This window comes from Uloborus diversus, chromosome 1, assembly GCF_026930045.1.
Source record: "Uloborus diversus isolate 005 chromosome 1, Udiv.v.3.1, whole genome shotgun sequence".
In the NCBI taxonomy this organism is placed as follows: domain Eukaryota; kingdom Metazoa; phylum Arthropoda; class Arachnida; order Araneae; family Uloboridae; genus Uloborus; species Uloborus diversus.
Window position 1 is genome coordinate 67,042,103 of NC_072731.1, and position 13,643 is coordinate 67,055,745.

General features: G+C 31.0%; 1 protein-coding gene across 1 annotated transcript in view; it reads left to right on the plus strand.

Moving 5' to 3' along the window:
* LOC129234630 (RNA-binding protein with serine-rich domain 1-B-like) overlaps positions 1-12,343 on the plus strand; it is a 57,468-nt gene extending 45,125 nt beyond the window's left edge. The window contains exons 6-7 of the mRNA XM_054868663.1: positions 1,886-2,048; positions 12,121-12,343. Of these exons, the coding sequence (XP_054724638.1) occupies positions 1,886-2,048; positions 12,121-12,265 (308 nt within the window). The 3' untranslated portion in view covers positions 12,266-12,343. The remainder of the gene's footprint in view (positions 1-1,885; positions 2,049-12,120) is intronic.
* The last annotated feature ends 1,300 nt before the right edge of the window (positions 12,344-13,643 follow it).

Below are 13,643 nucleotides of genomic sequence, written 5' to 3' on the forward strand. Positions count from 1 at the left end.
CAAAGATGAATGGGAAAGAGAGACAGAAAATAAATCAGTACGGTACCTACAATATGTAATAATATTAAAATAATGCACTATAGTTGTACAGTATAGTAGATCCAGTAATGATAGTTAAAATAATGAAGATGATCATGATTTATGCTGTGTGATCAAACCGTTATTCTAATATATATTTAAATACAGTTACTTCGCTAGTTTTTTTTAAACAACGTTTCCATCTATGGTAACACCACTCTTGGTTTTTTTTAGTTCACAATACAAGAGCAGCTTCCATTCTCATAATTTTTGCATTTGACACTACTCGGTGAACTTAATGGATTTCCTTTTCTTGACTTTCAATTGTACGTATGGAAGATTCACTTATACCAAATTGGTGTGCTGTCTTCGACACATTTTTTACTTTTTCAAGCCCATAGCTTTTTTTTAATTGTCGAAAACTTTCTTGTTTTATTTCTATCTTCACAAACTTTAGATGAAACAGCGCTCTTAAGTGTTATTATACTTCATCAATTTTTGTATTTAGAATTCAAAAAAAAAAAAAGAATGAAAATGAGGAGTAGATAGTTGTATTTACTAATAAAGCAAGGTTCAGACTAGTACGGTGTGGGAACTTCCGCTCTCAGTGAAGCAAAAGGGATGAATGCCCATTCACAAAAAAAAATAATTTTAGTGTCCTATAACAAAGTCGATACTTACACACTACAATTCTCTTCCAAAAATTCAGACCTAATGCGAAAAATTATTCGTGTTAGGTCTGAAATTCTTTACTGGTGAAAAAATCGCGTTATATCCATTTCGCGTAAGTCGAATCATGTTGTAGCGGGAGTCGACTGTACTCAGTTTTTGGTGAATAAACTCGAAGTCATTTATGTTTCTACATAAAGATATGCGCAGACAATTTTTTTTTTTTTTGACAATGAAAATTATTTCTTTAAGTTGACATTTTTTTTTCTGATAAGTGCATTAATTTATTCAAAAAAATATTTTTGGCAACAGGGGAAAAAGGAACTTTTTTTAATATATGATGTTTTTATTTTAATGAGCTTATTAATTTTAATTATTATTTTTTCGTTTTGGAAGCTGTTAATGGTTTTTTCAATGGAAAAAAGTGTATTAGCTGCTTTGTTTAAAAGTTGCTGCTATTTTATTTGTTCGTTTTTTTTTTTTTTTTTTTTTTTTACATATCTATTTTTTAGATGAGTGAGGAATATTTTATTCCTAGAAATCAGCTTAAAGTATTTTAAAAATATGTTTGAAAAAATTTGCAATTTTAGCTATTTTTGAGAATATTGATCAGGTACTAGAAAGTAGTACGGGTATATAGGAAAGTAGGCTCGTCTAGTTCTAGACAGAACTTCTTGTTTAATGTAGTAATGTCGCAACTCTTTAAGAAATCAGGGGGTTGCAACCCAAAGGTTGGAAACCCCTGCTCAAGTAGAAAGTCCTTTTTTTTCTGCTGAGGCTAACAAGTATGTATGAATTTATTTTTTAATTTTTCAGCTTAATTTTATTTGTGTATTAAATTATTAGCATGGTTACTTATTTTGGGATTAGAAAAGTACTCACTTTGAAATTGTACCCTTTATTTTTAAAAATAGCTTCATTACTCTGCTTTGACATAGGTTACTTTTACATAAAAAAGGCGTTCATGCTTTGAAAACTGCTAGTAAACTCTGATTCAAATGAAAAATCAGCATTTGCATTATTACACTACTTCTCACTCGGTAATACTACCGATAAATGCTTTCATTTGTGTAATGTTTGTTCATTGTTTTTATTTCTTTTCTTAAAATTTTCCCCCATGGTTATATACATTTTTCAGAGCTTTTTATTTTGTACTGAGTGTCTTTTCATGCATTCCTAATGTATTAAATTTTTCTAGGACAAATTGATGGCCAAGAAATTACTGTGTCTTCAGTATTGCTAGACAGACCAAGAAGAGAACCTATGTGGTTTAAATCGCCAGTAAAAAGACCATCATTTCCAGTTTGGAGAAGAAGACCTCCTTACAGACCACAAATGGATAGGCGACGTAGGCCTCCATTGTAAGTTAACTGCTCTGAATTCCATTCGTATACACATTTACTTTGTACCTTAAGAAATTAGATTTTCTCTTAAGGATACAGGGTTTGTACGCCCTTGAAAAACCTTGAAAAGTGCTTGGAAAAAAAATTTCAAGTGCTTGAAAACCTTGAAAAAGTTTCTTAGTGCTTAAACTATCTCAAAAATCATCGGATTGTGCTTAGAAGTTTTAAAAAAGTATTTTACCAATGCAATTTTCTGAACATGTGTTCAGTATGCAACATCGCGAAAAATTGCTTCTGTGTTTGGGATTTCAATTCTTTTGCATCTTGTAAATATTTTGATTTTTTTTACAACCGAAAGATATTTTGACAGATGGTATCTTAGATTAGTTTATTTTTGTTTAATTTCATTAATTAAGGCTGCTCTTCAGTGTGGAAGAAAAACGATCTCGCTTGAAAATGGGCCTTTTCTTTAAACGAAAGCAGTGTACATCAGTGAAATGATTGACATTTCAACAACCAATAGAATGAAGGTGACCGATGAAAGTGTGGATCATGTGACCTGTCACATTTTGCAAGGGGACAGACCGGACGCTCCCCCTGCTGTGCAAGTCAAGGGAGGTATAGCTGTCGGCGAAATGAAACCGCAGCTTTTTACAGACCCTTCCAAGGAAAGTCTAGTTCTTTCCCTCTTGAGTCTTGACTACATAGGTAAAAGAAAAATAACTCAATGTAAAAGGCGCGGCAATGTACATTGCCGCGCATTTTGGAATCCGACTTGTGATATTAATTTATTTGTATTCAAACTAAAATTAATTTTGAAACGAAGATTTTTTCCCCTATTAATACGGTTTCAGATCTCATCTAGGAAAAATTAACGAATGAATGAATATTTGCAATAAATAAATTCATAAATTCGCTTTATTTTTAGAAAAATGTTCGTTATAGAAAATTGATGATTTCAAAAAAGGAAGGGAAAAAAAAGCCTGCATGACCACACTGAATTTTAACGAAATGAACTCTAAATTCTAACCAAAAAATTTTCTTTAAAAATGGATGATCCTACTTAATATATTTGAAAAATCAAGTGCCGAATAAAAGTGGGGACTAAAAATACCAGTTATCGGTTGGCAAAATTGTTTCGCTTCCGCTGCCTGTTTGCCACTCTCCCCAACCCCATCCAAGTTGTCAGAAAACATTCTTCTTAAAAATGAAACTAGATCCTCTTTGCATAGTTAATAGTTGATTGTACAATTATCACATATGCCACTAATTAGTTACATTAAGCTTTATTTGAACTGATAATATTTATATTTAAGTGGTAAGTTAAATGCTACTTTGTTGGTTAGTTACTTGTTTTACAAATGGAGTGGCGACTACAAAAAATGTGGCTACTGTAATTGCCTTTTCTCACCAGTGGTGACCAGAAAATTCCCCCAATCTTTATCTTTGAATCCTTTTCTTTTTGAAAAAATATTTATTTATTTATCTAATTACTATATGCAGATGAGAAGGCTACGATAGCATTTCTCAAGGGGCTGTTATGGTGAAAGTTCTTTCAAATTGAGCATAACGGCAAAGTCGCGGACGGCAATGGAGAAGGATTTCCTGAATTTGAAAAATTAAAGATTTTTCTGTGATCTTTGTTTGTATGCAGTGGTGCTCACCCTGCTCCAAACTCAAAGGCACAAATCACCCCTTCACCCACTCTCAATGTTTGTAAACTATCTTACGCTGAAATTTTGTAATAAAGCTAAACCCAGCACTTTTAGAGTCTCAAATTCCCAGTTACTAAATTCGGCAAAATACATGAGGTATTACATACACTATATGACCAAAAGTATTGGGACACTTTCAAAAATTCACAATTTTACAGATTTCTGGAGAAATAAAAGACCAATTGCTCTCTGCTCTGTAATTTTTTTCACATGAAAAGTATACTCCAGACGTCAAATCCAATAACAATTAAGTCTGCTATTCATTTAGGGGACCAGCAACAAAATATACGTTCTTATCATGAATCACTCTATAATGATGGCAGGAAAGTGTTGCCAGTTTGCGAACGACCCCTTGCCATTCGTCGCATATCCTAGAATTATAGAGATTCGGCTCATTAGATCGCTGATAACTTTTTAAATTTTAAAGAAATTATGGTGGAATTTTTTTCATGGATTGAAGGAAGTATCTGAGCTTTGGATTATGAACGTTATAAATTGCTATCTTCCGTGCATGCACAGTGAAAAAATAATTGCTTTAATTGTTCATATTTCATCAATTTTTCCATATTTTAACTCCAAATTTTTATTATTATGTCTCTCTAAAATGCTGTCAAATATTCTAAAAGTTTAGTAACGTTTGACAAAATACTCTGCGTGACTACTACTGATATGAGGCGAAAACCTTCAAAAAAAATTTGCATTTTTGAAAGAAATGCTTATATTTCCATGGGTATAAGAAATACTTTCACAAAAATATAGAAATAAGTTTTTGATAGATTTTTAACTCATTTCTGAAAATTATAGCTTATTCCCAGCAATTTAGAATGAAAAATGATCAAAAAACCTTTTATTTCCTCAATTTGTTGTTGGTCCCTAAATGAATAGCAGACTTAATTTTTATTGCAAAATGACAACTAGAGTCTACATTTTATGTGAAGCAAATTATAGAGCAATTGGTCTATTATTTCTCGAGAAATCCCTAAAAATGTGAATTTTTGAAAGTGTCCCAATACTTTTGGTCATATAGTGTATATAGTGCTTCTGCTTCAACACATTGAGTTTTTGTTAAAATTTTCTAATAAGCCTTGTGAGTATCTGATCCTTGTTAGTTGTCATGTAATAAATACAGGGCTCATAGTCCTCCTATATCTCCTATATTTCCTATATTTTCAAATTTGTCAGATATTCTCCTATATTTCCTATATTTTCTCAAAAACTCCTATATTTTCTTCATTGAATATTAAATTCTACCCAAAAATGAGAACTTTTGAGCAGTTTTTCTTCTTCTTTCTCCCCTGCACTGTGCATTCTTACATCTTTGATGTTGGCATTTGTACGAAACTTCTGTTTGATTATTTTTATGAAATATACAAAATAGATGGTTTTACCAAGGAAGTTAAATTTACTTTCAACTTTAAACTTGTTTTCAATTAATTCCTTTTCTTACTATCTCAGTGAAAAAAGTGTCATTTTATAGGATTTTGTCTGCTTTTTTCAAATTTGTACTTATTTTCTATGTAGGTAGATTTTCCGAAGATTTCAGAATTCGTTCTTCTCAGAATTTTTTTTTGATTTATTTTTTTCTATCTACTACGTTACGGTTGCAAATTGGAGAGGATAATAGATGGATCTATGCTCCACTTAGGCTCTCTAACACCCCCTTTCGTTTGGCAGATTAAGTAAAATTCACCTTTTATTCATGTGTGTGCATATAAATACACACATTAACTGTAAGTTATGGATAATGCCGCTACACTGAGCGCCAGGTAATTGAATCAGTCACTTTAATGAATCAATTCCTCAAAAGTGAAATGAAATCCAGTTTTAACATTAAAAAATTGCAGAATATTTGAATTAAATTTTGCCGCTTAAATGAATCAAGCTTATGAGGCTGACCATTTCCCAAAAACATGATGCATTAGCGCAGTCTTTTTTTCTTTGCCTTCGTTTAGAAAAATTAGTTTCTTTTTCTGCAAATAGTGAAACAATGGGGAGGCAGAGTGTTGCACACTTTTTGTAACGATTTTCTCTTTATGTCCAACAAAACCAGTAAGACGAGAGAAACATGGAGTTGAATGGACTTTTCAACTTTTCATCGTTAGTGTTAGCATTGAAGCAATGACGTACCAATATTGAAAACTATGGGTAGATTTAAGACATTGAAAAAAGAATGTTGAAATTAATTATTACCTAGTTTTAGCTATCAATAAGAGATGTATTTTCCGAAGTACGTAAGCTAAAATCTGAATTTTATAATTGCTTTTTCATGCTGTTTTGGGAAAAAATTCTTTAAATAATCAGAGAATGGATAATTTGGCGGTACACTTCTTATAATATCATGTTTGACCAAAAATTTAATAAAGTTCTCTGAAATTGTATGGTGAATTCCACATTAAAAAAAAAAAAAAAAAAAACACGCACACACAATTTTGCTTAGTTGAATCAAAGTTGTCTTAAATGAACAGGATTAATATAAGTAACCATGTGTACAAAAATTCATTTGCTCTCACTTGTTTGACTCTTTTCATTGCTATGACTTCATGCATTCTGGAATTGTATTTATACTGGATTTCTGTTCTTTTATATTTTTTTAGGACTCCAAACATACTAGACGCTATGCGTTTTTGAAATTCCTATTGTTTTTCTATCAAACTCCTTTATTTTTCCTTTTAAAATCCTATATATTTTGCTACCAAACTCCTATATATTTTGCTATCCAACTCCTATATTTTTCCTGTTAAACTCCTATATATTTTTTTACACTTGCTATGAGCCCTGTAAATATTAAGGGTTGTCCTTTTTCTCAGGAGGTACGAAAATATTACCTAGATATATATCTGCCTGAAAAAAAAATCTTGAAATACTTAGGTGAAAAAAATCTCAACGCCTCGCTCTGCCAGATTTTAAAGTTTTTATCGCTCTGCCTCGTTTTTATGCATCTTGCATTTAATGAATCAATAATAAAAAATAAAAAAAAGGGCAAGAAACAGATTTGCAGGAAATACATAAAGTTACAACAAAAATGAAAATGAACAGCTTACATTTAGGAAAGCAGTTATAAGCACAAGTAAGGGTATTTCACAATTTAAAAAAAAAAGAAAAGAAAAACCAAGACAAACTTTTTTTTTTAAAGTTCTGTGTTACGCACTTCTGTGCCGAAAAATTATAGTATCGTGTTTTCAGTCCCAGAATAAAATGAATGTTCTAATCAAATGATTATTAGTAATTTTATCATTCGTACTGAACCAAAAATCTTTTTTGAGATCCCACATTTTCTATTCTATTGACTCCTAGTAATATGTTAATACAGCAAGAGAAAGGATTTAGCTTCTTGTTTAAGAGAGGGAACCATTTCTATATTTAATTAATATCATCTTTATCGTAAGCATACTATTTACTCAGAAATACTCCCTATTTTTCCAAGCACTCTGTTTGGGGGCCTTTTAATAATGCCTTTTAATTTTCTCGAAAATAAAATTTTCAAAATGCAGTTTTAAACGATCTCTGGTAGTATTTGGAAAATGGGAGTTTGGAAGCTTTCCCCAGAATTTTTCGAAATAGTTTAAAAACGCAGTCTTAGTGTGATGTTGGGGGGGGGGGGGGGAGGCAAAAATTTCGAAGTGTTATAAACATGATTGTAGGCCATCTTTAGTAACGTTCTGGGACATGCAGGTTTTTGAAATCAAAGTTCCAAAAATGCAATTTTAGAAAACTTTTTTTTTTATGGTCAAAGAAGGACTTTTCGCAAACTCCCTTCCCAAAATTTTTCGAAATTAAAGTCATATAAACGAAATTTAAGACGATCTTTAATGATGTTTTTTTTTAAGGGAGGAGGGGGGGGGTGCTTATGTGACCTGAAAACCATTAATGCCCGTAATTAATTTTTTCTGCATTATATTAAAATACTGATCTAGCTTCTGAGAATGAAAATAGAAAGCAGTGAAAACTTGTAACCCCCATTCTATATTGTTCACACCTTGAGGCTGAAAACGTCATAAAAATTAATACATGCAATGCTTAGTAATTCTAGCATGGTGTGTTTTTTACATTAACCAAATCATATTAAATTACTAATATATTTTTCATGATTTCCTATGTATCTAATGAGTATGTTGGTGTACGGAATGTTTTCCGCAACTGAATAAATGTTTTTGAAAAGTATTTTTATTCTCCAAAAATACAGCTTCCAAATTCTTAAAAAGATAAATAAAAAAAATTAAAAAAAAAAACTATTTCTATTGTAAAAAGTTTCTAAAGACATCAGAAAGCCTTCTGTATTTTTGTTTTCTTATCAATCTTAAACGTCGGTATTAGTAATCTAAAAATTTTGTATTTGGATGAAATTTTGTTTTTAATTTCATCCACATTGATGTTTTTTTTTTCCTGAAATGTAATTTTGCACCCCCCTCCCCTTTTAAAAGTAAAATCTACTTAAGTTAAACCTTGAATGAACACAAACAATTAGTAACCATGGCGACGAAAATTTGACTTCTTAGTAAATATTAAAACAACGAGCTAGAGTTATTCTTGTTATCATGACAATCTGAAAAATCAGAGCAACATCAGCTTTGGTCGAGTAAAGATAATAAGCATTCGCAATTGCTCAAAAAAAAAAAAAAAAACTTTTTTTTTTTGGAAGAATAAATATTATCCTGAATTTTAGTTGTTTTCCAAAAATGATAGCGCTGTTGGAGAAATAATATTTAAGCAAATGTACTTAAAAAATATAAAACATGTTTTTTAATTGTAAAGATTATCTGTACAAGCTTGATTCGCTCTGAAAAGTATGGAATAAGACAAGTACATGATTTTTTGATTTAAACACTCAAAACTTGCAGTTAATCACAATATCGATATATTTAAGCTACTTCCAAAACAGTTAATTAAAAATAAGTATTTTAACTTATTTATTTTTTTTCATTGTTTCCGGTAATAAATAAAAACTTGAGGTAAAACGCAGGAATTATGACACAAAATGTAAGCTAGGAAATAGTCTTTAATAAAAATAAAATTAGCTACAATTCGCATTGCTGCACTGGAAAATAAAAATTATGTTATTTTGTTTCTCACGTAATGTTTTAAAAACTGTATAATATCGTACATGTCTTAAACTAAGGAGTAATATTGCGACCCCACAAGAAACGTTTCACGATTCTATTTGTGGTCAAATTATGAATCGTTTTCTTCCTTAGGAAGTTTTCTAAAGAGAAATACAGTAAAATCCTATTACAACGTATACTAATGCAACGAAATACTTGTTTCAACCAAATAAATTTCTAGTCCCGATTCTGAAATTCGATGAATTTTACTGTATATTATGAATTACATGTTCAATGTGTATCTACCTTCTAAAGAAATTTGACGAGTCTGACTCTTAAAGACACAAATAATTTTCAAGAACGTTTGTTGAGCTGTGGAAAGCACTTTATGTGTGTACATTTGTAGTAACATAAAACACATGTAACACGATGCAAAATACCTAGTATCTGGAATCTGGGATACGATTTAATCCATATATAAAAATATTTTTCTACTGGAAGGGAAAAATGTCAACTTTTCGCATTCGACAGCATTGTAACAATGTTCATTATATTGTTAATAAACAATTTGACTCAGAAATATCCCTTTCCAATCTATTTCTTTTCAAACCACAAATTTGAAAAAAAAAAAAAAGCAGATGTTGCTAAATTCACGGGCTAATAGCACGCATCTACATGAAATCACTTTCAAAAGCACTTGATTCTTCAAGTGCTTTTGGAAAAAAGAGGAGAACGTCCAGCGAAGGTCATTGAGGGGAACTAATGAGAGAGTAATAAATCTTACACCCCATTAGCTCTCTCCCCTCAAAAAAGGGGCGTTTAATATGAGGGGCGGAGCGAATGCAAAAAGTGAATGTATTTTGATTTTTTTTTCAATAGTTAGAACCCGATATTTGTTTAAAAAATGGTCGCATTATTTCAAACAAGATCTCAAAAGAGAGCTGGAAATATTTTGCGTGTTAGAGCGTTCTTAAAATTTCGATAGCACGAGTTCCAGATGTTTTACAGAGCGAAATATCCAACAGTACCTCGTTTTCGAAGAAATTCATTTTTTCTCGAATTTTAAAAAATTGGAGAATGGACACATCGAAAAAGTAAAAACTAAAATACACAGACATGGTCTTGAAAAATACTCAGAAAAAAAATTGATCCGAAAACTTCACAGGAATTTGTAAAACAAGCTCCAACTTTCCTTGTAGGTTAACATTAGATCCAAATCTTTCAGACTCTCAGTGAAGAGCACCCTTAACAAAGGAATTAATTTGGAAACCCTGACAACATTGAACTTACTCGGATTTCGCGGAAAATTGCTCTTGTGTTTGAAATTTCAATCTTTTAATATTTTGGCTAATCAAATGTTATTTTCGCATATACTACCTTAGATTAGTATATTTTTTGTTTAATTTTAATAAAAAACAAATAAATTTATTTTATGGGAAACATGCCACGTCGAACGAACTCAGACTAAAAATTGCTTCTTGTGTTTGAAATTTCAATCTTTTTGCATCTTGCAAATATTTAAATATATTGAGTAATCGGATGTTATTTTCATATTTTATGTTTAATATTAGCAAAATATAAATTTATTTTATGGGAAATATGACAGCATTAAACTTAATTCGCGAAAATTTGCTTACCTTGTTTGAGATTTCAATCCTTTTGCATCTTGTAAATATTTTTATATTTTTGGCAACTAGTAGTTATTTTGACAATGTTACATCAGATTAGCTTATTTTATTTTTTATTTTAATGACTAAAGAATTAAAGAATTTATTACTTTGCTCTTGTTTCATTATATGCTTATTTATTTTTTCAATTTTGAATTAAATTATCTTTACCCAATTTTTAGTCATAACAGATTTTTTGAAAAAAAAAATAAATTTAAGCAATTGAGCACCTAACAAATTAACTTAAAAGTTTGTATTTTAAATATAAAGTTGAATTATATAATTTTATTAAGTTGAATTTTATTTATAAGTACATCATTTCTTTATGTCTGCTAAAATAATTAAGGTGTATAACAGGGGTGGTTGTGTTATGATTATTCATTGGAAATCCAGTAGTGTTCGTTTTTATGCTTTTACCTCCCTATATCTCCAATTTTCCCCTTTACCTCAAATGTTCAAAATTACTACTTTAGTAAGGTTGTGGGTACTTGGAGCAGCTTACCGAAAATGGCTGTAATCAGCAAAGGGGTAGATATCTTAGGGAGGGTCATTGTTCTTCATTTGGATCTAATAAATTGACTAGGACCAGCCTAGCTAGGCTCAGTGCCTGTTGCTGGTTATAAACAGGCACTGGGTATGGTATTTCTGTACAGAATATTTTATTTAATAAACTATTTTAACCTAAGAAATCAATTGTATGCATAGCAAAAGTTATTGTTGTACTCATGTATATTCAAGTAATAGGGGTCTTAGTTTTAAAAATTGCTCCCCTTCCCTCGCCCCAATTTGCTCTTTGAAACTTTCGGGTAATTTTTTATGCAAATTGCAATCACACCTGAATATTATTGCCTTTCTAAATTTAAATTCTAATTTCAACAATAACCCATTTGTTCCCAAAATAAAACTACTTTTGTCATAATATATGTCGATTTCTTTTCAATTTCGAAATATGGCTTTACATGTGTAGGCTTTCTTTAGCAGTGTAAAAGTAGGAGGGAGGGAAACTTTTGGAGACCTAAAGTAGTGATTGCCTAAAAACACTACTTTAGGCAATCTTTAGTGAATTTATGGAAATGGGTTTCGAGTGTTCTAATCTATTAGATCTTACGAGGCTAAAATCTCAATTTTAGGCTATATTTGGATGATTTTAGGAGGAGGAGGGTATTTAGGACCCTCTCCTGTAAATGTTTTGTTACTGAAGACTTAAAACTTTTAGACTATCTTTAATAATGTCAAGATGAGGGGGGGGGGTCCTTTCAAGACAAGTTTCCAGAACAAGTCCTTGCGACTATCTTTAGTGAATGTAGTAAGGTAGAATTCAGTGGACCCCCCCCCCTGTTTCTGGAGCTGATTCTAACTCCTTTGAGAGTTTTTAAAGAAGGTTATAAGTTGTTTCAAGATCCCTTCTATATATTTATTTATTTTTTCAATGCACAAAAATTTCTCAAAAAAGAATTTCACCTTTAGCAAAAACAAGCTATCAAAAGAATATATGCAGCAAGACCAAAAAATTGTATAAAAGCAACGCTGAATGTAAACGGTTTTCATATTTGCCATATGGAAGGGGAGAATGTTTCATGTATGTATTGAAAATATTTAACGTGACACATATTGAGGTATTGAAATTGGTGAATTTTTGAAATTGAACTTTTCTTGTCTTACTTTGTAGTTCCCCACCTCGTCACCGATCTCCAAGACGCAGGAGTAGGTCAAGGTCTAGATCACCTTACAAGAACAGATCTAGATCACCAGCAAAGAGGAGACGTTCTCCACCTAAAAAGAGAGACCGCTCATCTTCGGGCTCCTCACGATAATTTTTATGTAGTAAACATATCGACTTAATTGTATTGTATTCAATGTTTTATCTTCAAATAAAGCTTCTCTCTGAATTTTCTCTTTGTTGATAGTTTTGAGCTTTAACAAAGCATCTGAAGTTATCACCAAGTCTTTTTAACCACTATTATTATTATACTTGGCATGTTTGTAACGGAAATTTTTAGGCCTGCTTTTGCTTATATCTCAGCAACTAGACCACTTAGACTTTGAGATTTCACTAAATGATTTAATTTCCCCTAGTAAAGGATTAAATATAAAATCCATTGTTACAAAAATTTATTGCCTTACAACTGTAATACTAGTAGTTTCACTAAATGATTTGATTTCCTCAGTAAATGATTAAATATAAAACCCATTGTTATACAAATTTGTATCCTTACAACAGTAATACTAGTAGTAATCAGAATGAAAATTTTGAATGACGGCTTCTCTGGAGCAAGCGTGAAATTTACTCACTATCATTGCTCTTGTAGGATTTTTATCCTCATCTATGCCAATAATTGATAATGGGGCTTAGTAAAGAGACATATTAGGATCTTCATTACGAGTAGCTTGTATGTTGTGAAACATAAATTAATTTGGGAAACCTTTAATATTTAAATAGTTTTAATGAAATTAACACACAAATAAATCCTAAAGAACAAGGATTATTTTTTAGTGCCAATTGAAAGGTTCATACGCTCTGGGAAAACCTGGAATTGTCAGGGAAAATGACATTGTTAAAAATGTCAGGAAAATTTCTAATTTTGCCCCCAAAAAAATGTTTTTTTTTCCAATTTTTTTCTCAGGGAATTTAAAACCATGAGATCTAATCTTCGTTTTTATTGATGTTTTCTGGAAAAAAAATTAATTTTGAGGCAAAATTACGATAGCAATATAGAAGTGACGACACAAAAAAACTTCCACGGTCACCATTTTTGCCCCTCAATAGTTCCAAAGAAAAGAAATTCCTCTGGTGAATAGTAATTATGCACAAACTCAACAGGGGAGAAGACAATTTACTGCGAAAGCACAAGCCCGAGCATGGAAGGTTCGATCAGAAAAATTGTTTTTTTGATCGGAAAGTTTTCTTAGCAACGTGTGAAACGTAGTCGCCATTTTTGCTCATTCACAAGATGGGAATAGACACGATGCTTAAATGCCTAAGTTTCCAAAAGCAAAGCAGAATCGGATGTTTTTTTGCACTGAAAATTGATTAAAGTAACACAATATGTGCTGCAAATTGGTTTTCTTTTTTTTTTTTTTTTTTAATGTAATTTTCTTGAGAAATGAAAAATTTTGTTCTTAAAACTTAATCTTTTCCTCATTGCTTTGGACTCAATGTGCTAAAAATGTTTCAACTGAATTGTAGTTTAT